The following is a 24,703-nucleotide window of genomic DNA, read 5'->3' on the forward strand; positions in this document are numbered from 1 at the left end:
AAAAAAATGAGAGAAATGGAACTGTGATTGAAAAAACAATGTCTTCCTATTTTCAAGACAGAAGAATATGTTAATAACTTTAGAACTTTAACTGACTTTTGAAAAAAATGATGAGACAACCAAGCCAAGGAAAACACATGACATTTTTTGAAAAGACATGGGTTTGAGCAGTGACAAAGGGTTGGCAATAAATCAAGTCACCTAATAAACCATGAGAATACCAAGAGAAGTCTAAGACTTAAACACGGGATTTCAAAGTACAGAAGTATGTCAGGCTCCTCAAGACTAACTTCTCCCATGAGAAAAGCTAATTATTGAACTAACAATAGGAATAATGAACATACTTCTTTGAAAACAACCTCTCTAACAATGTAAAAAAAGGGGAGAGCGGGAGAATAAAATGAGTCAAACTTATCTTTCAGTCCAGCTGGAATTTAAATGTCATTAAAGAAACCACATATAGAGGGAAGGGGAGAGACAAATACTAACTTAAATGAAGATGGCTGGTCATAATTTTTTTAAAATGACAAGCATTGGTGAGGACGTGGAAAACAGATGGCCGATTCCCCAAAAAGTTTAAACACAGAATTACCATGTGATCCAGCAATTCAACTCCCAGTTATATACCTGTGAGAATAAAACATAGATGTAGATGTCTACACAAAAGTTTGTGCCGAGATGTGGCAGTAGCATTATTCATCACTGCCAAAAGGGAAAACAACTCAATGTCTGTCAACAGATGAGTGGAAAAGAAACGAATGAACAAGATATGATATTATCCAGAGAATGGAATATTATGCAATCAAAAATCAATGCAATTCTGATATATTCCACAATACACATCAGATTTTTACAAATTACACTAAGTAAAAGGAGAAAATTAACATAAGTTTTATATTGTATAATTCCATTTATACAAAATATTTGAAACAAGTAAATCTATAGTAAAGACAGTAGATTAATGGTTGCTCGGGCTGAGAGAGTGGGGGTGCAGATTAGGGAATGACTGTTAAGGAATATGAAGTCTCTTTTGGAGCTGAAAATCTAAAATTGTGGTGATTACACTAAAAACATCGGCTTGTATACATTTTAAAAAAGATGATAGCAGTAGTGCAGATAAAGCACAAGAATGTATCAATTGGGAAACAAATTTCAACACCTGGGAACTAAAACGCAGGGCGGCCATTTGGCCTTAAAGATGCCATTAAGGACACCTACATCCCACAGCAGGGCACATAGGTCTGATACCCAACCGCACATCAGGGTACACAGGTCTTATGCCCAGCCCCACATCAGGGTATCCAGGCTTGATACCCAGCCCCACATCAGGGTGCCCAGGTCTTATGCCCAGCAACATCAGGGTAGCCAGGTCTTATACCCAGCCCCAGCTCCCAACTCCAGTTTTCTGCTTATGTAGCCCCTAAGGAGCTGCTGCAATAGTTTAAGTAACTAGGTTCCTACTTCCCAGGTGGAAGACCCAAATTGAGTTTCTGGCTCACAGTTTCAGGTCTGGCCAGTCCTGGCTACGATAAACACCTGGGAAGTAAACTAAATAGGAGGGGGAAAAAAGCCAACTAAGTAGAAGAAGGAAAAATAAGCTTCTTAAAAAGCTTAAAAGACAAAATAAACTCAGAAAAGAATGGTTACTTTTATGACTTTAAATCTTTAAATTACCCTAAACGTAGGCTTAAAAAAAAAAGCACAAAAGATTAACAGAATTATATTCAATTTAAATGCCCTAAAATGAGCAACAAAATATAAAAAAACAAACCTATTAAAAGTAAACCTGTATCAGTTACATATTTTGAAGAGACTCTGTCTTCGGTTTATTTGCACAAACAGCGAGGAGAATTCTAGACGCATGCAGACAGCAGCTCCGGGGCCACTGGGCCACGTCAGTCCTTCCATCTTGCACTGGCAGACAAAAGCTGTTACTCCAGGGCCCTTAGCCTTCGTGGCAGCCTAGGTGCCTTGGAAAGGAGCCTGGGTCAAAACTGGGACTGCAACAGTAGGTGCAGACTGGTTCTCAAGCCATGGGCTTGGTTTAGGCCTGGGCCTTGGGCTTGGTTTGAGGCACAGTGTTGATCTTAACCTTGGTCTTTGGCTGGGACAGTTTAAAACTTCATGGCAATACAGGCACAAGTATACTTGCCAGACTTGACATGGGCAACAAAGGCAAATTAACCAGGCTTGTGGCTGACCCCCTTTGGGGTTCCAGGGTTAACAAAAGCCTTGGTAGCTTCGACGCATACATTCACAGCCTTCGTGGCTCTGACCTGCACCTTCCTCAGGCCTTCTTGCCGTGCTTCTGGGTGAACTGCGTGCTCCTCCTGAAGCTGGCACCCACCCCCTGAAGAGGGGGGTTTCTCTGTGCTATTTCTGTGCTATTTTTCAAAACTGATTGTGTGTGGTGTGGGACTCAGACTTGCCCATGTCTGCTCCATAATCCAAGACTCTCAAAGTGAGGTACCTAGTGGCTAAATCCTCACTTTGCACGCACCAGGATCCCAGATGGGCACCGGTTCCTGTCCTGGCTGCTCCATTTCCCATTCAGCACCCTGCTTGTGGCCTGGAAAAGCAGCAGAGGATGGCCCAAAGCCTTGAGACCCTCTCCTACCCCAGTAGAGAGCCAGTTTAGCATATTCAGGAAAAGACAGACCCAGAGTACTTGCAGAAAGACTATGTAGGCAAATGTGGACAACTCTAACAACTAGAGAGTCCATGTGGACCACTGTGATTGTTACTTAAGTCTGAAATTATTTTAATTTTTTAAAAATTTAAGTAAAATTAATAGTTAAAAATAATACACAGGGCCCGGCGGCATGGCCTAGCAGCTAAAGTCCTCGCCTTGAATGCGCCAGGATCCCATATGGGTGCCGGTTCTAATCCCGGCAGCTCCACTTCCCATCCAGCTCCCTGCTTATGGCCTAGGAAAGCAGTCGAGGACAGCAGTCCCAAAGCTTTGGGACCCTGCACCCGCGTGGGAGACCCGGAAGAGGTTCCTGGTTCCTGGCTTCTGATCGGCGCAGTACCGGCTGTTGTGGTCACTTGGGGAGTGAATCATCGGACGGAAGATCTTCCTCTCTGTCTCTCCTCCTCTCTGTATATCTGACTTTGTAATAAAAATAAATAATAATTAAAAAATACACAGCCTGAGGAGCGTAGACAATAACCTTTCCAGAATACAAGAAACTTTCACAAAACATTATCCAACCACAATGCAAAATCATGAAACAAACCATATATAATGGAACTAAATTATGTGTTATACAACAAGAAGACTTTCAACATAAATGTTTATAGTGTACAGGAAAAGAATGTGTTTCCTCCTAAAAATAATCATAAAGAAAAAAAGGAAAGCTAAGAGAAAATTAAGAAAATAAAAGGGAAAATGGGTGTATCATGGAAAGCATTCATTAGAAAAACTCAAAGAAAATGGTATAATGACAAGAGAAGGCAAGATAGAACTTTCAAACATAAACAGTTCAAGATGGATTTAAGAGAAAGGTGTAAAAAGAAAAGAGAACGCAGTGGAAATTTCAAGAACTGGGTTTCAGGCTAAAAAGACTAAGCACTATAGAAAGAAGGCTTTACCATCATTTAGCTGACGTAACAGGAATGAGGAAGAAATGCACACTCATTTGACCCTCCTCCCCTCCAAATCAGGCACTCCACCCATAATCAAGAGAAGCCTCATAATTCACCCCAGCTCTAACAGTGGAAGATGGAGGCCAAGGCAGGACGAAGAGACTGGCTAGACAGGGACCAGCAAAGGGAAGAGTTCCCGCCTCAGCAGAAATGAGAGCCCAGTATCACTAGAACCTCAGACTTCAGGAGAGAAGGTAGAAATTCAGATCTCTAGGTGAAACCTCCACATTTTTAAATAGTTAATAGACAATGTAACTTTAACAAGAAAATATTTTATTTATTTGAAGGGAAGAGTAGTACAGAGACAGAGCTAGAAAGATCGTCAGTCCAGCTACTGGGTCTGTAAGGAGTGACTCAAACAGTGACCCCAAGACTGACCCCACCATTCTGGATTAGGTGCCACCTTGAGTGCCTTGAATAGGTGTTTACCCAGTACTGCCTTAAGTCCCCTAGGTCTAGGTCCCCTCGAATACCTGGTTAACCAGCACTACCGTAAATCTCCTAAATATCAACCCCCTTAAGGCCCACTTGCCTAATTAAGCTTAGTGACCTTCAGGCTTAAACTGTGCACTCCACCAGTCCCCTGAGGCATTTATCCCTGGTATCCCCTACAGCTGCATCTGCCAATCCCTAACCTGGCACTCCCCATACCCACCTTGAGGTTATAAAAATGCCTCTTCTCTTTGTTCTCCTTCTTCCTCCTTCTCGCTCGAGCTCTCTCTCTCGCGCGCTCTCTCTCTCTCTCTCTCTCTCTCTCTCTCTCCTCGTCCTCTGCTCTGCTCTTTGTCTCTCTTTTCCTCATGCTGTCAGTCTCTCTCACTACTTTGCTCCTTGCTGCTCTGCTCTGCTCTGCTCTTTCTCCCCGCCCCACACAAACTCCCTCGCAGAAATAAAGGCCTCTCATGTGGTTCACTCGCTGTGTCTGGTAGCTGCGCCAGACCAAAACCAGGAGCCAGAAGCTTCTTCCAAGTCTTCCATGTGGGTACAGGAGCCCATCTTCCACTGCTTTTCCAGGTGAATAAGCAGGAGGCTGGACCAAAAGTGGAACAGCTGGGGCTTGAATCAAGGCCCATATAGAACGCTGGCATTACAAGTGGTAGCTTAACCCATTAAACCACAAAGTCAGCCCACAATGTAACTTTTTAAAACACTACACGTGCCAAAGAAGTACTTTAATTCTATTTCCACTGCTATTTTCCATCAGACTGTCAGTCTCTCTCCTACCACATTATCTTCTCCAACTCCAGACTTTGCTTTCTAAAGCAAAGTCGCACAAACCCTTAGCCTTTAGAACAAATGCTCTAAAGCCCTCATTAACACGGCAGCAACACGTAACTCTCCTCCTGATCTAACCCTCAGAACTAAGCCTTCCCAAAATACTCCCTTCAATTTCTCACCTTAGTCTAGCAGACCCTTCTCATGATTTCCATGTCCTTTCCAAAGTATCATTAATTCATTCCACAAACAAGTATTTAATGGGCACCCAATTTTATGTTAGACACCTCTCAAGACACTATGATACAGCAGCATAACAGGAAAAAACCTTCATGGAGCGACACAAAGGACACAGAGAGTAAAATGTTTAAGAAGAAAATCAGGTGGGAAAAACATACGAAGAATGGTGAAGATGGGGAAAGAAGTAAGGAGGTAGAGACACAGGGCTACAATCCTAAACCATCATTTTGAAGGTGACATTATAGCAAAGACCTAAAGGAGCAGAGGTGACAAAGGACTGTGTGTGACAAGAAGGTTTCCAGCAAACAGAAGATCAACACCAAAGGCCTCAGGCAAAAATGTGTCGGGTTATTCTCCTCTTCCCTAAAACCCGATTCCAGTGGTACTTGTTATTCATTCCCTTAACCTACACTATACCTGAATCTTCCTTGGGGCACTCTGTACAGTGGAAACCCTTCTTTTGAGCATTTTCAAGAAGTTAACATTGATCGATTACTCAAAAAAATCAGGTGGGGCCAGGTGTTTATCCCAGCAGCTACAGCCCACGTGGGCTGCCTGTCCCAGCTCCACTCTTAATGTCCGCTTCCCGTTAATGCCCATCCAGGGAAACAGCAGAGAATAGCTCAGGTAGTCGGGTCCCCGTCACCCACCTGGGACACCTGGATGAAGCTCTTGGCTCGTGGCTTTAGCTTGGTCCAAACCCACTCTTTGTAGGCATCTGAAGGGGTGAATCAGCACATGGGGGCCCTTTGCCTTTCTCTCAATAAACAAATTCCAAATGCTAAGAGGGAATTATTTTTAAGTGACACATTTGCATTTTAACATATGATATGCAAGTATACATGCATTTGCCAAAGATCTCTTCTGTGAGTACAAATCTGCTGAATGTAATCCCCACGTTCCTGGATAAACCACAAGGGTAATTTATTAACTATGAAGTCCATTTTCCTTTGAAATAGAACAGGAACTTAGAATTCTCCCAAAACGTTATAGGATTTCCCTCACTCTGTTTTCAGTTGTCTTGACCACAATTTCATTCAGAGGTGATTCTTACAACTTTTGAAAGATTTATTTGAAAGGCAGAGTTATGGACAGAAAGAGACAAAAACAGAGACAGGAATCTGCTGGTTTGTTCCCCAAATTGCTCCAAGGGATAGAGCTGGGCCAAGGAACTCCACCTGTGTCTCCCAAATGGGTGACAAGGACCCAAGTATTTGAGTCATCCTCCAGTGTTTTCTCAGGTGTATTACCCGGGAGCTGGATGAGAAACACAACAGCCAGGACTCATACGAATGCTGGCCTCCCAGGCGGGGACTTAACCCACTGCTACGCAGTGCTGGCCTATCTTTCAGCCTTTAACAACCCCCCCCCCCCAAAGCATTTCATGGAAACAACTCTTTCTACATTCACAGTTCATTAATTTGAGTAATGTCTATTAAATTACACTGCCAAGTACCACTGGTACACTCATAAGTTTGAAAAGAACCACAACTGACCCTTTCTTAGTAGACAGAAATCAAACAATGCATAAATCTACCAGTATGAGCATCTGTGTGCCTGCTGCAGAAATTGGTTAATGGCCCCTGTGCAATGGCTCAATGGCTGAATCCTCACCTTGCAAGCATCAGGATCCCATATGGACGCCAGTTTGTATCCTGGCTGATCCACTTCCCATCAAGCTCCCTGGTTGTGGCCTGGGGAAACAGTGGAGGATGGTCCAAAGCCTTTGGGATCCTAAATCCATGCCGGAGACCTACAGGAGGCTCCTGGCTGCTGGATTCGGATCAGCTCAGCTCTGACCATCGTGGCCATTTGGGGAGTGCAGACGGAGGACCTTACTCTCTGACTCTCCTTCTTTCCATAAATTATCTGCCTTTCCAAGAAAAACAAATAAATATTTTTTTTAAAAAAAGAAGAAGAAATTGGTTAATGTGGTTTACTAAAGGGAGTAGTAGAGTCAATACGTCAAAATCAAAGGATCTGAACAAACATTTCTCCCAACAAGAAGTACACTGGGGTCAATATTGTGTCTCAGCAGCTTAAGCGGACACATGGAACACCAGCATCCCATAGAAGTGCTGGTTCAAGTCTCGGATACTCTATTTCCAGGTGTTACCTGCTACTGAACCAGGCAGGAAAAGCAGCAGCAGAAGACCCCAAGGCTTGGGACCCTGCCATCCACATGGAAGACCTAGATGAAATTCTAGGCTCCTGGCTTCGGCCCAGTTCACTGTGGCCATCTGGGAGTGAACCAGCAGATGGAAGATTTCTTTCCATCGCTTCCTCTATCTCTCTAACTCTACCTTTCAAGTAAATAAATAAATCTTTAAAAAAGTACATGGAAATATATTTAGTATTAGTTAGGGAGAGCCAAAACCACATTAATACACAACATAATCAATCAAAAAGGCAGGCAGAGGGACAGGCATTTGCTCTTAAGCAACAAAGACACCTGCATCCCACAGCAAAGTACCTCAGTTCAATTCCCAGCCCAGCTCCTGATCCCAGCCACCTGCCAGTGCAGACCCTAGTAAGCGTGGCGATGCTTAAGTGACTGGGCTTCTCCCAGCTGCAGCTCCCACCTTCAACCTGGACCGAGCTTCTACCTTCAGACACTGTGAGCGTTTGGGGAGTGAAACAACAGGTAAGGAGAGCACTTTCTTTTGCTCTTGCTATCTCTCTCTCCCCTTCCAGTCTCCAAATAAATAAAGAATAGAAATTTAAAAATTAAAGACGCAATGACAAGTGCTGCAGGTGAAGAACCTGCATCTCTTCCTCAAACAACGCCACAGAAAATATAAAATGATACAGTCACTTTAGAAAACAGTTTGTCAGTTCCTCAAAATGCTAAACATAGTTACCATGTGACCTGGCATTTCCATTCTTGGATATACAGATGCTCCTGGACTAACACCGGTCTCATATCCAACAAACCCAAGAGAAGCAGAAAACACTGACATCTCCTACAAGTCGCTCGCTGAATATCACAGGTTAGCAATGCAGCGCACTGGGAGGAGGGGTACCTCCCCTCCTGGTCTTGGGACTGACTGGGAGCTGTGGCTTGATGCTGTTGTGTAACATGAGAAAGTATCGTATCAAATATCACTAGCCTGGGAAAATAATCAAAATTCAAAATCCAATGTACCACCCCTACTGAACATATATCACTTTCACACATTTATAAAGTTGACAATTTCATAAGGGAAGCTATCATAAATTGAGGACCACCTGTATATCCCAGAGAATGAAGAACAAACATCTTCACAATCACTAGTAGATGAAAGTTACTGCAACCTGGCTCACAACAGCCAGAGTGGAAACCCCAAATACCCACTAGTGGAGGAACGGACATATAATATGTGGTCTATTTATAGAAGGGAATATTACTGGACCACAAAAAGGAATTTCAACAGGGATGAACACCAAAAACATTAAGCTAGGTGAAAGAAGCTGGACACAAAGACCACACCTGGTGAGCTCATTTGCATTCATATCCAGAACAGACAACTCCACAGAGACAGACAATAGCTCAGTAGTAGACAAGAGCTGAACATGGAGTGACTGCTATTAGGTACAGGTTCTTTCTGATCTAATGAAAATGTTCTGAAATGGGATAATGGAGATGGTCGTACGACTTTGTGGATATATTAAAAGGCACTGAACTGTACAGCTGCATAAATTTTCCAATGCTGGGTTAATGTTCAATAAATGCTGGGGGTGGCAAGAAGAGCAAGTCTAGATCTGTAACACAGAAATGTCCACCGTATTGTTTGTAAGAGGCTAACCAATACTCGGAGACAAAGCCCTTCACGGCAGAGATGGCCCCTCCTATAGCTCCCTTAACATCCAGAAACTACTGAATAAAGGTTTACTTAAAAATATATATTCACATGCTTCACATCAGGGATTAAGAGAAAAGTGTGCTAGCCAGGATCCCCCACTTACTGGAAAGCTCACTTTTTGTCCATGGAATCCTGAATTACCATCTCTTTTTTTTTTTTAAAGATACTTATTTATTTATTTGTTTATTTATTTATTTATTTCAAAGTCACATACACAGAGAGGAGCAGAGACAGAGAAGAGGATCTTCTGTCTGATGATTCACTCCCCAAGAGACTGCAATGGTCAGGGCTAAGCCGATCCAAAGCCAGGAGCCATGAACTTCTTCTGGGTCTCCCACACAGGTGCAGACTCCGAAGGCTTTGGGCCATCCTCGACTGCTCTCCCAGGCCACAGGCAGGGAGCTGGATGGGAAGTGGAGCTACTGGGATTAGAACTGGCACCCATATGGGATTCCCAGTGTGTGCAAGGCGAGGACTTTGGCTGCTAGGCCACGCCACCGGGCCCTACCATCTCTCTTAATCTCATCTTCATTCTTTCCATTTATACATTCTTCATAGGACCCAATTCTAGCTTCCGTGACAGTTTCAAAACAGTTCAAATTATCCACTGAAGTCTGTGAGGAAATACCATTCACTGACCTCTCAACATGTTTCCCTGCCTCTACAACCATACTCCTAAGACAGAAACGGCACAGGTTGAACTTTTGTTGTCCTCACATCCCCAAACACCAAAAAGACTATCATCATCATGTTCATGTGACAATTGGTGGGGAGGGGGATGTCGGGGGATGTCACGTCTAAGTTGATCTGGTCTCCCAAGTTCAAAGTCCATTTTTCCTCACAAACATCATTTATTTCCAAACTGTGAATAACCGGAGAACTTCTCAGTTAAGCTTAAAAAGAACAAATAAAAAGACATGAAGACAAAGGCTCATAAAACAACAATAACTCTAACATGCAGAAGGAGAAATTGGGGCAAAAGAACAACAAAAAGAGCTTGTTCAGAACAAGAACGGGTGAAACAAAGGGCCCAGTGCTTAGGGGAGATGATGTTATAGCAAGAGATGACAAGAACAAGGCAGATTCATCCCGCTCCTTAATCGCCACTATAGAGCACGTCCTTCGATGCAGGAATAGCGCCACCTTCTAAGATAAGTGGGTAGGACAGTGCAGAAGAGTAACTAACAGAATAAGAGAATTCAAAATAACTGGCTTCGTGATCCAAAAGAAACTCTGGAAAAACTTCACATCTGACTTTAAAAACTATTGCTGATGAACCAAGCGATCAGGGCAAAGTGCCAGAAAGTCAGAAATAATGAACACACACTGAATTTTCAAAACAGAATACAGGGAGATCAAAAACTTTTTTTTTTTTAATCTATGAGCAAGCCATCCACATATCAGCTGAAAATTCTAGAACGACCAAATAAATTTCTACAGTAAGTTAATACAGTAATGCAGTAAAAAGAGAAAGCCAGCAAGAGTTGCACATTAAGAAAGGCTACACAACAGCTTTTGGATCAGATTACTAACCAGGAAAAAGGGGGAATGGCACAGACAGACACCACTGATCCTCACAAGATGGACTGACAGATCTTTAAATGATGGGCTAGTGAACAAAAGGAGAAAACGGTCAAGAGCAAAAGCTTGAAAAATCTGTTAAACTCCATATCTATTCACCACAATCAGGCTCGTTCATAGCGAGTTCAGCATCTGGTTGACTGACACACCAACATCACCCAGCTTGGTGGGTAAAATATCACAAAGCTCCATCCTTTTCTGCTATCTAAACAACTACCATTAATTTAATAGAGCCACAAACCTGATATTCCCATTTGCAAGTGTTACAAAGCTATGAGGGACCCAACACACACAGCCTGACAAAATCAGGCTCCAGAAAAGTCACAGTGGACGGACAGGGTAGTCCTAAACCAACAGTGAAAAACAAACAGATATTAAACCTTACACATAGGAGGGGACAAACAGATATTAAACCTTACACATAGGAGGGGACTTCAAAAAAGTTGGCAGAATCATGAATTACAACGTGGTCTGTGGTGGTTTGTTTTTGTTTTTGTTTTTGGTGCAAAAGTATCTGAAATTCCTGCACATTGCCAAGGAAGTTTTTGCATTTCAATCCTTCATTTCCATTCTGAAAATGTGTACAATGCACCACACATAACAACACCCATCAGCGCACTCTATATTTCACTAAGAACAAATCAGCTTAGCAAGAACGCACAATCACAGCATGCTGGTAGCTAAAATGCTTTGATGATGTGATCTCTCACAGGTTGGTTAAACAATATTTGCTACAGAAAACACAAATGGTTTTCAGTCTTAAAGATTACATATTAGGGCCCGGCGGCGTGGCCTAGCGGCTAAAGTCCTCGCCTTGAACACCCCGGGATCCCATATGGGCGCTGGTTCTAATCCCGGCAGCTCCTTCTCTCTGTATATCTGACTTTGTAATAAACTGAATAAATCTTTAAAAAAAATTACATATTAAAACATTATCTCATATTAATGGAAAAGCTTTCAATGGACATGCCATTGTTAACTATATTCAAAACCCCTTTCACATAAAACATACCATGTTAAAACTTTAAAAAGATATTAGGCCTTCAATCCCAGAGGGTCAAAGGTTCCACCCAGGTGCCAGTGCCAGGCCACCCTCCCACTCCTTCCAGAGTCTCCACAAACAATGCCCCTTCAAGAGCTCAAAGGCAGAAAGGCTGTCCCCCAGGAGGGAGAGCAGAGGCCAGAGGCTCCATCTCAATCCTCCCATTCTCCTCCCCACTCACCCTCAACACAAGTGGAGGTCTGAAACTGACTGACAAAAGGGCAAGTTAGCAAGACAGAGGTCACCAGCATCTGTCCAGCCGGTGCCAGGAGGACCCACCTGACCACCCCAGTGGAGACCTGGGTACCTCTCTGAACCCCAGGGCCAGAATCCTGGGGCTCCCCTGGGACTCCTTCAGAAGGCAGGAGGAAACTTTACAGCTGGGTACCCGACCCCTTCCCCCAACCCCCAGTACCATCCACCCCAGCAAGCTCTTTGTTTCCAACCGCAGTGGGGAGCGGGGACGGGGCAGCCAGAGGGGAGAGGTCACTCCCTTGCTCCCTTTGCTGCCAATCTCCAGGTCCTGCCACAACACACACACACACACACACACACCCCACAATTTAGCTCCTCCAGAACCAGTTTTCTCTGCAGTTCAGGCTTGCACCTTGACACACAGCGGCTTTCCCTGAGACCTAATTCCCTCGTTTTATGCCCAAACACTACCCCTTCCTCTACCAAACGGGGTTCATTCTGGGATACCCCTCCTTCCTCCTCCTCCTCCATGGATACCCCAGGCTTCAGTCACACATAACACACAAAAAGATCCCGGCATATTTCACCTGCCCGTATCCACTGACCCCGGGTCACTCCAGGCTCCCCACATCCCACCTCGGAACCCAAAGGATACACCCGTGCGCGTGCGCGCGCGTGTACACACACACACACACACACACACACACACACACATCCTCATCTAGCTCTATCTCTATCTCTATCTCTCTCTCTGGTCCTCAGGGCCACCCGTTCCCTTTACCCACCCAACCACTCGGAGACCCCCGATGTCCTAAGAAAGAACCTCCCTCAGTACACGGCCATCGCTCTGACCATCAACCCGTGCTCCTCAGCCCCTCATGACCATCTCCCACCCACAGCACTCCCCACAAACACACGGAGATCCCAGTCCTCACACCCCGCCTCCCGACCTCACCACCACCACCGAGCCCTAACACAAACCGGCGCTCCCGCCAGCGCACCCCACTGGGAGCCCGGGCCGGCAGCTCCGCCTCACCGGCTCCCGGCCCTCACCTCCTCACTAACGCGCGGGGCCGCCCTCGCCCAGCCACTCGACACACACGGACGCACGCACTGCCACTCCCCGTCGCCAACGCCGCTTCCCGAGCCCCGCGCGGCCCGCTCGCGCCCTGTCCTCCGCCTTCGCTCACCCTCGGGCCCCACTCCCCAGGACTCCGGTGCCGGGAGCTTTCCCAGCTGCTCCGCCGGAGCCCGGACTCGGGCAGCGGCGGAGGGAGGAGCCCCAGGGGCGGGCTCCGGCCGGTCTCACCTGAGCAGTTGATGCTCTTGCCTTTGCCGCCGGGACAGTCCCCGCCGCTGCCGCCGCCGCCGCCGCCGCTACCCGGGGGCTGGTTGGACGCGCGGCTCCCGGGCAGAGAGAAGGCGAAGAGCAGCAGCACCGACGTGTAGCAGCAGAAGGCGAGTGGGGGCGCGGCAGGCAGCCGGAGCGGCGCCTCAGCGGTCGCGGCGCCCATGACTGGCGCCCCTGGACGGCGGGAAGTGCAGGGAGCCGCAGGCCCGGGGCATCCAGCCGCGCGCCGAGAGCCCCGCCGCTCCCCGGGCGCCTCCTAGCAGCCGCGCCGCCGCGCCTGTCAGGAAAAACCCTTCAGCATCCCCCGCCCCACCCGCAGCACCCGTCAGGCCCCCGGCTCGCCGCGCTCGGGACGAAGTCGGTGGGTCCGGGCGCGTGCGACGTTCGCGGGAGCGCGAAGGGTGCGCGCGAGGGTGCGAGCCCGCGTGGGGGAGATGGGGACGAGGGGAGCGAGCGACCGGGCACGCGCACACGGTGGGCGGGGGTCGCGGGGCGGGGACAGGCCCAGCCCCTCGTTCGCCTCCTCGCCTTTCCCTTTGTGTCCGCGGTCGTCGCCGCCGCCGCGTCACAAAGACCCCAGCCCGGCCTGGCGAGGGGGCGCGTGACGGAGCTGCGGGTGGGAGGGGTGCCTGCGACCCCGCCCCGCGCACACCCCCGGCGCCCGCGCCCACAGCCCCGTCCCCGCCCGCCGCCCGCGCCGCCTCCGGGGGAGCTATTGTTCCTGCGGCGGGGCGGGAGCGCGGGCCGGGGGTCGCGGCCGCCCCTAGCTCCAGCAACCCCGGACCGCGCGGCGCCGAGGACGCTCCGTGTGCGTTCTGGCAATAGACGTTTTTGCCGCCCTTTGTCAGCCAGGTTGATCGGTTTTCCTCCGCTCAGCAGCCGGACTGGGGAAAGCGGAGCAGGTGGTCTAGGTGAGCTATCCGTTTTCTAGGTGAACAAACTGAGCCGCGGAGAAGTAGAGGTGACTTGCCCAAGGTCACGTACGGGAAAACAAAACAAAACAAAAAGACGGGCTGGACCAGGGTTGAAACTAGAGTTCTGTCTGCCCATCTGTGCCGGATCTTTTGGGGATGAATGACTATATTGCCAGGACCTCGCCCCCTGTTCCCGGAAGTACTCCACACACGTAAACCAAATTTTAAAATACTGGTTTGTTTCTTTGTTTTTAACAGTCTTTATTGTATTGCCCTCTCTAATAAAAGCTGAGATGCGAAAAGGGTTGCTTTTTGCCGAGATTCTTTTTTACTGCCCTCCATGGAGTTTTCCTCTTAACCTCCATTCGATAAATGAGGACATTGGGATCCCTGAAAAGAAAAATGAGCTGACTCTCAGACATCCCCCAACACAGGCTCTAACATCGTCGTCTTCTACCGATTTCGCTTTTATTACACTGCCTGTCACCTCAGAAAGAATTTTAACATTGCATTGAAAAACTGACAAATTTGACTCATCAAATTAAGAAATGTATGATAGGCCACCACCAGCAAAGCCAAAATGGGGGGGTGGGGGATGTCTTCGATGCAAATATGGGGCAATAACATAAACAGATAATATATGTCAGGAAGAAGTTGCCCAGAATAATGGAAAGCTGACAGGGCTTAATTCACAAGTACAATAAATGTGCTCAGAGAGATTCAAACCCTTTAGCAATAAAACTAAGATAAAACATAAAATTTTTCCTCTCTTTGGATGATCAATAAGAATTAAAAGAAGTGACCAAACCTGGCACTGTGTGTCTATACATTTTAGGAAATGACTGGATTATGTGTCAAGATCTTGAAATATATTGGCTCTTTAGCAGTTCCACTTACTGGAATTTATTTTAAAGAAATAATTGGACAACCATACAAAGATATATGGAGAGAGAGAGAGATTTATCACAGCCTTCTTCTAATAAGGCAGAGCCTACATGCCTATCAGTGGGGACTAGTTAAAGGATGACAGATACCGTGGAGTACCATGCATCTTTCAATGATGACAGGCCACTGACTTGGCAAAAAGCAGGGCACTGATGAGTATATATAAGATAATCCCATTTTTGTAAAATCCACATGTATATACAACCATAGGGAAAAAACATGCATTAACATATCATCTCTGGAAAGATAGGCTCCTGTATTTTTCAGTACAGTCTACATTTTCAGTGCCAACTTTTAACTTTAAAAACTTTTTAATTATTTTTATTGGAAAGGCAGACATACAGAGAGGAGGAGAGACAGAGAGGAAGATCTTCCATCCATTGATTCACCCCAGAAGCAGCCACAACGGCCAGAGATGAGCAGATTTGAAGCTAGGAGCCAGGAGCCTCCTCCGGGTCTCCCATGCTGGTGCAGGGTCCCGAGGCTATGGGTCGTCTTCTTAGTCTCCCACACAGGTACAGGGTCCCAAGGCTATGTTTCATCCTGGACTGCTTTCCCAGGCCACAAGCAGGGAGCTGGATGGGAAGCAGGGCCACAGGGACACAAACCTACACCTATGTGGGATCCCAGCACGTGCAAGACGAGGACTTTAGCCACTATGCTACCATGCCAGGGCCTTAACTTAAAATTTTTAAAAGCTAGTTCCTTTCAAGTTAGACTTTCTGCATGCTTCTCATCTAAATAAATTTGCATATTTCCAATGTTGAGATTTGCTTTAAACTGTTAGCAGTGGCATGCAGTTGTTAACAACTATAACTAAACTACTCACTTGATCAGGTGTGATCCCCGCCAAAGGCTCCTTCCAGGCCGCTCTCTCAGTAATGTTTCTGCTAAGCTTGACCCCATCCGTGTTTTTCACCTGACCTTCTTCTCAGATGCACATCCAAGCTTAGAAATCAGTGACTTGGTCAGTCAGCCATCACCAGGACATCTCAGCACACTCATCATTTGTTAGTTAGGAGTTGGATCATCTAGGACAGACTTGGCTGTATGACTCTGCTTCGAGCTGCAGGTGCAGCTAAACTTGACTTCTATGTATAGGTTAAGCTCTGGTCCACTCCACCAGTAGGCATCTTGCAGCTCTGACTGAAGGGGCAGCGGTTACCCAGGAGGAAGTCTTCTCACAGCTGTGATGCAAGGGGGCATACTGAGCAAGGGGGAACATGTCTAACAATAGCCACAGGCTAAAGCCAGTGCCATAGCTGACCCACCAACAACAAACAGGTAGTGAAAGCTGTTGTTCTTACACAGGTTAAATTTATCCTATGATTATTTCTTCTTCAGATTTATTTTATTATTATTGGAAAGTCAGATATACAGAGAGGAGGAGAGACAGAGATTCACTCCCCAAGTGGCCGCAACACCCAGAGCTGTTTTAATCCGAAGCCAGGAGCCAGCAACTTCTTCTGGGTCCCAAGGCTTTGTTCCATCCTCCGCTGCTTTCCCAGGCCACAAGCAGGGAGCTGGATGGGAAGTGAGGCCATGTGGGATCCTGGTGTGTAGAAGGTGAAGACTTTAGCCGCTAGGCTACTGCACAGGACCCCTATTATTTTTTTCATCTTATTGAAAAGCAGAGAGATACTTCCATCTGCTGGTTACTGTCCACGTGCTTGCAATAGCAAAGGCTGGAGGAAGCAAGTGTCAGGAGCACAGAATTCCATTCAGGTCTCCCACTTGTTTGGCAGTGACCCAAGCAAATCATCTGCTGCCTACCAGAAAACACCGGCAGGAAGCTGGGTCAGACACAGAAGAGGCAGAAAAAGACATGACCCAACATTGCAATACAGAAGACAGGTGTCTCAGGCAGTGACCCAAGCTCAGCGCCACAATGCCTGCCTCAGGAACGAATGTTTTTGAACATCAATCTATCTTAAGATTCTATACTTGAACATGACCAGTTATGCTCTATCAGAATGTTTTCAGTTCTAAATAACAGATACACCAAAATACATTGCTGAGGGACCATCTCTCTTCCCACGGACACCAAGCTCTCTCTCTCTCTCTCTGCCCATGGACACCGAATAGAAGGCAGAAACATTTTCTTCTTTTCCACCTTTCCTCTCCTGACCTATTCCACCCTAAACATGCCCCAAGTGTATCTGTAATTTCACCTTTTAAATAAATTTTAAAAGAGAGAGAGAATGAATGCCAAACCAAATTAACTTAAATAAAAAAGGATTACCTGGCTCAGGTTTAAAAAACTACAGAAGCCAGAAGTGGTGCTCTCTCCTAAGAGCTGATTGCTGTTCACATCTGGAAAACAGCGCTGTCCATCCTGTAAGAAACCTTTAGGAGCCTTTGTTGCATGCCAGGCCCTCCAGTTGCCTCCAGGGGCAAGAGATAATCTTGCCCCCGCTGTGTAGAATAGGGGGGAAACATCTGAACACCAACGATTACAGCTCAGTGTGACAAATACTAAATGTAAGTGGAACAAGGGTTGGGAGGTTTAAGTAGCAAATTCCCAGCCCTGCCAAAATCATGGCTACCCTAGGCCTCCTGCTGGAGAGTCTTGCTGCATAATGAAGTCCTGATAACACAGTAATGAGACACTTTGGGACAGACAAATTGGTCCTCCTAAGGAGCAGGTCACAGTGCTTGGGCCAAAGCTGGGGAGATGAGATGATGGATGGGTCAGCCCTGGCACAAGCGTAGGATTGGCCACTCTTCCAATTTAACAAGCTGGACGCCACTTCCTAAAGAGGGAGTGTTTTAAATAATAGTGAATGGATAAAGACATTCATTTAATCAGCACATTTGTACAAAAGGTCTACTCCTTGTGGAATATAGTAGTGATTTACAATAGCCTAGGTCCCTGCCCTCATGAAGTTTACAGTCAAATAATATAGTTATACAAATAAAAGCAAAGTTGCAACATTGTTAGCAAATGTTGTGAAGAAGGGCAGAAAGGTTGCCCTGAAGGGAGTGATGCTTATACTAAGAACAGAAGGAGAGAAGAATTAGGCAGGTGAAGGAGAAGTGTGCCCTGCAGAGGAACTGTCCTGGCAAAACAGCCTGTGAGGGAGACGGTCCCAATACCAGCCAGCATGGTAAGGACCTACAAGAACAAGTTCGTTCAGAACTTCATTCATGGACCGTACCAACACTCACTGAGCACCTACTTTGATGGACGCATTGCTCTAGATGGAGGGAAATATCCCCAAGCAAAACAAAGTCCCCAATGCTCACAGAGCTTACAGTCTAGGTAGAGGCTTCCAATAATAACAATGGTTTGGGGCAGGCATCTGGCACAGCAGTGAAATCACCAGTTGGAACACTTGTATTCCTTATAGGGAGCACCTTATTGAAACTGCAGCCACCAGAGAGCACACATAAGTCACCTGGAGCATCTGCAAGGGTGTCTGGAGATGTCCTCAGGGCTTCTCATGATGGCAGAGATGTAGGGACTGCTGTAATTACATTGGCCGGGAATTCATAGAAAACATTGTTATTCTTTTTAAGATTTAATTATCTTTATTGGTAAGTCAGATTTACAGAGAGGAAAGGTTTTCCATCCACTGATTCACTCCCCAAGTGGCCACAACAGCCAGGGCTGAGCAGATCCGAAGCCAGGAGCTTCTTCCAGGTCTCCCATACGGGTGCAGGGTCCCAAGGCTTTGGGCCATCCTCAATTGCTTTCTCAAGCCAAGAGCAGGGAGCTGGATGGGTAGTGGAACAGCTGAGATTAGAACAAGCGCCTGGTGCATACAAGATGAGGACTTTAGCCACTAGACTACTGCACCAGGCCCAGCATTGTTATTATTATTACATATGTCCCTTTGTGGTTCTAATGATATAGACAGGGCAGAAACCAATGAAGCAAAGGTTACTGCCATCTGCGCAAAGCACTGTGAGATTCCAGAAAGCCCAACTCTTCCCGGAGGAGAACAGGCTTTGCCGACTGTAATCCCAGCATTTGGAAAGGCTTCCCACCCAAACAGTCCCTGTGAGTAGGTGGAGAGACTGAGGAGGCATCTCTGGGTTTTTCCTGCAGGTTTTCTTGTCATTCAGCTATTCAACTCTACACTGAGTACAGAATTAACATTGGCTTTGATCTTTCAGCAGGTAGAAATTTTCAGCTGCAATCCAAAAATTTCTCCAAGGGTTTTCACTGAGAAATGATTATGCCACAGAAATAGCTTCTCTGACAAAAACTATCATATATAAGTAGGAGGAGGAGGCATAAAATAGTTGTTAAAATAGTTTTAAAGAGTATAGGGTCTGGCACTCTAGGTTGGCATCTTAACTCTGCCATTTACTACGTCTATGACCCTGAGAGATAATAGCAAGGAGGTAAATATTCTGTGTACTTCATGTGGTTGTTAAAAAGATAAAAGGGACTCACACATAAGTTCATTAGAAGCATTCTTAATATATCACAGTATACAGTAACTGGCTAGAAGTGGCAGTGGCATACTGAGCATTGATAAGCACTATTGTTAGTGGCAGTTGTCATTATCTGCATTTATATACTAGGCTAAGAGCGCCACATGGAATGTTTAATGAGACACTACCAAATGGCTTACAGAAAAGGTGCCGCAATTATATTCATTCTACAGTGGGGCGAAAAATGAAGTTTGGAGAGGTTATGTAATTGATGCAAAGTTACACAACAGGCGCTAGGGCTGAGACCCAGTGTAACGCAGTAGCCATTAGTGTGATTTAAAACCTAAAAGGTTAAAAACAACAGTCCAAAACAGCTCATCTGGGCTGGTGGCTGATAGAAAGCCCTGCAGGAAGGCAGCCCAGTGATTGGCTGAGTCCAAGTTGGGACAAATATCCATGTGGGTCAAAGGCGATAATGACAGCTCACTGGTAAGACTCTGGGAACTGAGGTTTATCTACTGAGGGAACAATCATCAGAGAGAAAGCAAAGAGCTGGGATCATACAGAAATTCTAGTGAGTCAAAGGGAACTAAATAATTCTGTTTTACCACTGTATGTGTTTAAATATGTCAGCTTGTCTCTGTATGTATACATATGTATTGAGCATATGTCATTTGCCTGTGTGTGCACATATGTAATAAGTGCATCAGCGTATTTCTGTACATATGCATAAGTGCCAGACATATGTCATTTTACTCACTATGTAAAGAATGGGAATATGTTGGGCCCGGTGCCATGGCCTAGCAGCTAAAGTCCTCGCCCTGAACGTGCTGGGATCCCATATGGGTGCTGGTTCTAATCCCGGCAGCTCCACTTCCCATCCAGCTCCCTGCCTGTGGCCTGAGAAAGCAGTCGAGGATGGCCTGGAGCCTTGGGACCCTGCACCCATGGGGAGACCCAGAAAAGCTCCTGGCTTTGGATCGGTGCAGCACCGGCCATTGCGATCACTTGGGGAGTGAATCAGCGGACGGAGGATCTTCCTCTCTGTATATTTGACTTTGCAATAAAAATAAAATCTTTAAAAAAAAGAATGAGAATATGTCATGTAGCCAGTGTGAGCATGCATATGTATGCATATTTGACTGTGAAAACTGGACCCTATGTTTTCACATACACATTTGCATGTGCTCATGCATGCACTACTTTATATGCTATCTGTATATGTACACTTGAACTAAAATTAAATCAACTTTTTAAAAAATTCTTTTCCCTTAGCTCTCAGATCAAAATTACTCCCTAAAGTCTAATGGTCTGAGGGCTTGGCTTCGAAGTCAAACATTTGGACTCGGCACTCAGCTTGTACTTTTACTTAAGAAAATTGTAAAGGTGAAACAGCAAGCCATGTTCTGAAGTTGTTTCTCTCATCATGAAACACAGTGTTAAAACATAAGGCAACTTTGGCAGTGGTGACGTCAGCAACAGTGAGAACAGGGATGAGGACAGGGCATGGAGCATGATGACAAAGGTTTCACTCATTCATCCAGCAGTATTGAGCGAGTACCCTATATGTGCCAGGCATCCGTATCAGGCAACGCATAATCAGACATGAACAGACAGACATGATTCCTGTCTTACAGTCTAACAGGAAAGACAAATATTTAAACAATTAATTACAATTGTAAAGAGTTTTTTAAAAGACTGTAGAAGCATCAGATGCCTAAACTTTTCGGGAAAGCTACCCAAAGGAAGTGATATTTAAGCTGGGACTAGAAGACTAGTGAGTTAGGAAAAGGCAAAGAGTTGGGAACTGACACCATAGCATATCAGGCTAAGCCTCTGCCTATGGCACCAGCATACCATATGGGCACTAGTTCATGTCTGACTGCTCCCTGTCCAATTCAGCTCTCTGCTAATGTGCCCGGGAAAGCAGCAGAAGATGATCCAAGTGCTTGGGCCCCTGATCCCATATGGGAGATCCAATATAGCTCCTGGTTCCTGGCTTCTGAATGGCCTAGCTCTAGGAGTTCTTGGAACCATTTGAGTAATCAGCAAATGAAAGATTTCTCTCTCTCTCTCTGTCTCTCTCTCTCCCTCCCCCTCCCTCCTTCTCCCCCTTCCTCTTTCTCTGCAACTTTTTGAAATAAAAATATTTTTTTAAAAGAGAAAAGAGCAATTTTCTATGAAGAAAGTCCAGGGTGTAAAAATAATAAATATGACAAGTTAAAGAAATAATGAAAAACAAATACCGGTGGGTCTCAGGACGGGGCATCTCATGCCTGGATCCCAGACGACAGCCACCACATGCACGTGGTGAGCTGTCCCCAGGCCAGTGCACCATTTGCTGCCATGCTCTGCCTGCTGGCCGGCCGGCCGGCCAGCAGCTCTGGGACTTTGGTTTTTTGAATCGCTGCTTAGGTAGCCCCAGGTTGAACCCACTGAGCTTCTAGGACGTGAATCAATGGTAAAGATTCCCAAGGACAGTAACTCTTCCTTTGAAAAACTTATAATCACTGAACAATGCTGACCACCAAATAACAGTCCATGGAAAAGCTATGGCTCGGGGCTTGTCCAGCAGAATCATATCCTGTTACTTGACATGATGATGGATCAGGAGAAGTGTCACATTAAGCAGGGCCATTACAATAACTAGCACTCGAGGACCATATGCGGGGGTAGATTCTGTGAAGACCATGTGGGCCAAACCCTGTGGAAATTCTAGCCCCACTGGTTAACTCGAGGGTTGGGATGGTGATGGACGAAGCTAGGTGTGACCGAGAAGCCTGCCATTAATTACAGGTAAAGGAACCCATAACAGTATGGACTAGTCAAGGTGGCAGCACCCAAATGTGCATCCTGAATAGGATGTGGGGTGGGCCAGGCTACAACATTCACCAGCTCATACAAGGCCAAATGGAAGGCCAGACTTCACCAGAACCTGGCTTAAACCCAGGTATGAGAACTGGGTCTGGGAGTGGATTAAGTGGAGGAACTTGGGAAACTCCCTTGGAAAATCATAGCTCCCGCTGGTGAACATGTGGTCCAGACCTGGGGGTCAGACAAGCTGGGCAAAGTAGCTTCAACAGCTGGGTAATGTGTCAGTTGGTCATGGAACAGGGTAGACCGGGCAGGACTGAGCAAACCTTAGCCCACAAGCGAAACTAGAGACCAGGATAGAGCACAGGTCATGCCAAGCTAGGCTCTTGCACCAACTGGTCTGCATGAGCCAGGAACGCTAAGCCACAGTGTCTAAGGCAGAGGTCGGGACAGGTGAGGGGCTGAGCCAAGCTGAGTCAGAGCAACCACTGGCAGGTGCGTGATCTACGGCTGGGGAACAGGCCCAGTTGGGGAGCTAAGGGGACAACCCTAGCTGGGTTGAGGTTCCCACTAAGGGGTGCGTGTGCTGGAATGGGGGCTGTGTTCTAACCAGGAAACGGTTGTAGTCTCCCTTGGCACAAGTGTGGGCTGGGATTGGATGCACTGAGCCGGGTCAGATTCCAACACCCTTTGGTGTCCTGGAGGACCAGGGTAAATGTGGGATGGACTAGACAAGGTCTCAATCCCTACTGAGCCATGTGTGAGCCATATGTAGGTATGGACGAGCCATGGCTGGGCTGAAACATCCAACAGCAAGGACCAGTTTGGGTTGAAGGCCAGTAAGGAAAAGCCACTGTTCCTGCTAGGACAGGAGGTAAACTGAGTACAGCCAGCTCATGGACCCACTGGTATGTGCAAAATCTGGCATTGGGAGAGGTTCTGATGGAGGAGCCTGGGCAACTCCTCTGGCAGGACAGACCCTGCAGGTAAGCACAAGAAACATGATAGGAAACAGCCCAGAACAGGCCATGGAAAGTTACCCACTGGCATATATTTGGCATGGGTTGGGGGAAGACCAGGCTGAATCAGTTCACATCATCCACTGGCAAATCCAAGCACCAGAACAGCGTGGGTCGAGCTGGGTTTGGTCGCAACAAAAACTACTGCACAATACGGAATGCCAAGGTGAGGTTGCCTGTACCGGATGTGACTGCAGCACCCAAACAGCACACGTGAGAGCCAGGAAAGGAGGGGGCAGAGCCGGCAGGGGAATAAAGGGTGGTTCCCTTTGAACAGCTACTCCCACTGGAGAGCATGAGCTGGGATGGGGATAGACCAGACTGGGCAGGGCTACAACACCTGTGCGCCTCCTGTAGACCAGATTAGGGAAAAGCAAGGCTGGGCTGATTATTCCTACTGGTGCAAACAAAATTAGAGTGGGTGAGGGTTGTTTGGGCTTAGCCACAGCATCAGCTGGCAGAAGCTGGCACTGGGGTCTAATTCTGTCAAGTCAAACCACAGAACTACCTGGAGAGTGCATAATCCGGGAGTGTGAAAGGCCTGGGAGGGAAATAGTGGACTCCTCCCTCTTGGGTTACCACTTCCATGGAGGGCACGAAAACTAGGACAGGGGCTGGGGTGGCTAGACAGATACCCAACAGCATCTGTGGGCTGCATAGTGGAGCTGGTTAGATGGAACTAAGCTTTAATACCCATTGACATGTACGAAAGCCAAATGGGGTGCGGGACAGACTAGACTACTGCTACACATACTGGCAAACCAGGGTAGGGGGCGGGCCTAGTGGGGGTTATTGTGGGTCGCTCCAACTAGCCTCCAGCTCCCACTGGTTTATGTGAGGGCCGAGTATGTGCTGGGCAGAACCAGGCTGGACTGCAACACCCATTGGTTCCAGTGGAAGTCAGGCCTGAAAACAGAACCAACCCAGCAATTGCAACCACCAGCTGAATGGGGTGATGGACTGTGCCGGGCCCTGTGCTTGCTAGTACATACAAGAATCTGGTCTGAGAACACCTCAGACAAAGTTTTTTTGGTGATCTCCCCAACTGAAATGCTGGACTCAGAACCCTAACCAAGAAAAGACAGAAGACAGAACAGGTCAATCAACCCTCTCAGCTATATGTTGGCAGCGAAATACTGGGCAAACGGAGACTCTATGATGGACTATGTCAATCAGCGGATTCTTCAAAGACCTCATCGTGCTTGGAGTGGCAAGATTGGCAGCGATTCATAACTGGTGAACTATCAAAACCACCTGAGCAAGAACCTTGGAGCATGCCCTACATCTGGGACCTGGGGTGGGTGGGAGACTGGGTGGGCCTTCTCCCTTAATACCCCCTTTTAAACATAAAGAAAACAATATGGAAATAATAGTCTTACCCATTCTCCCTTAATACCCCCTTTTAAACATAAAGGAAACAATATGGAAATAATAGTCTTACCCATTTTCCTATAGCCCTTGAACCTTTTTACCCTAATTAACTATGTAAAGATTGTCAAAAATATAATGAAAAA

At 46.5% G+C, this 24,703-nt stretch overlaps 1 protein-coding gene across 1 annotated transcript in view; it reads right to left on the reverse strand.

Moving 5' to 3' along the window:
- Positions 1-13,690, reverse strand: part of TMEFF1 (transmembrane protein with EGF like and two follistatin like domains 1) — an 84,247-nt gene extending 70,557 nt beyond the window's left edge. The window contains exon 1 of the mRNA XM_004580951.3: positions 13,073-13,690. Within this exon, the coding sequence (XP_004581008.1) occupies positions 13,073-13,277 (205 nt within the window). The 5' untranslated portion in view covers positions 13,278-13,690. The remainder of the gene's footprint in view (positions 1-13,072) is intronic.
- Positions 13,691-24,703: the final 11,013 nt, after the last annotated feature.

Source organism: Ochotona princeps, chromosome 14 (genome assembly GCF_030435755.1).
Source record: "Ochotona princeps isolate mOchPri1 chromosome 14, mOchPri1.hap1, whole genome shotgun sequence".
NCBI lineage: Eukaryota > Metazoa > Chordata > Mammalia > Lagomorpha > Ochotonidae > Ochotona > Ochotona princeps.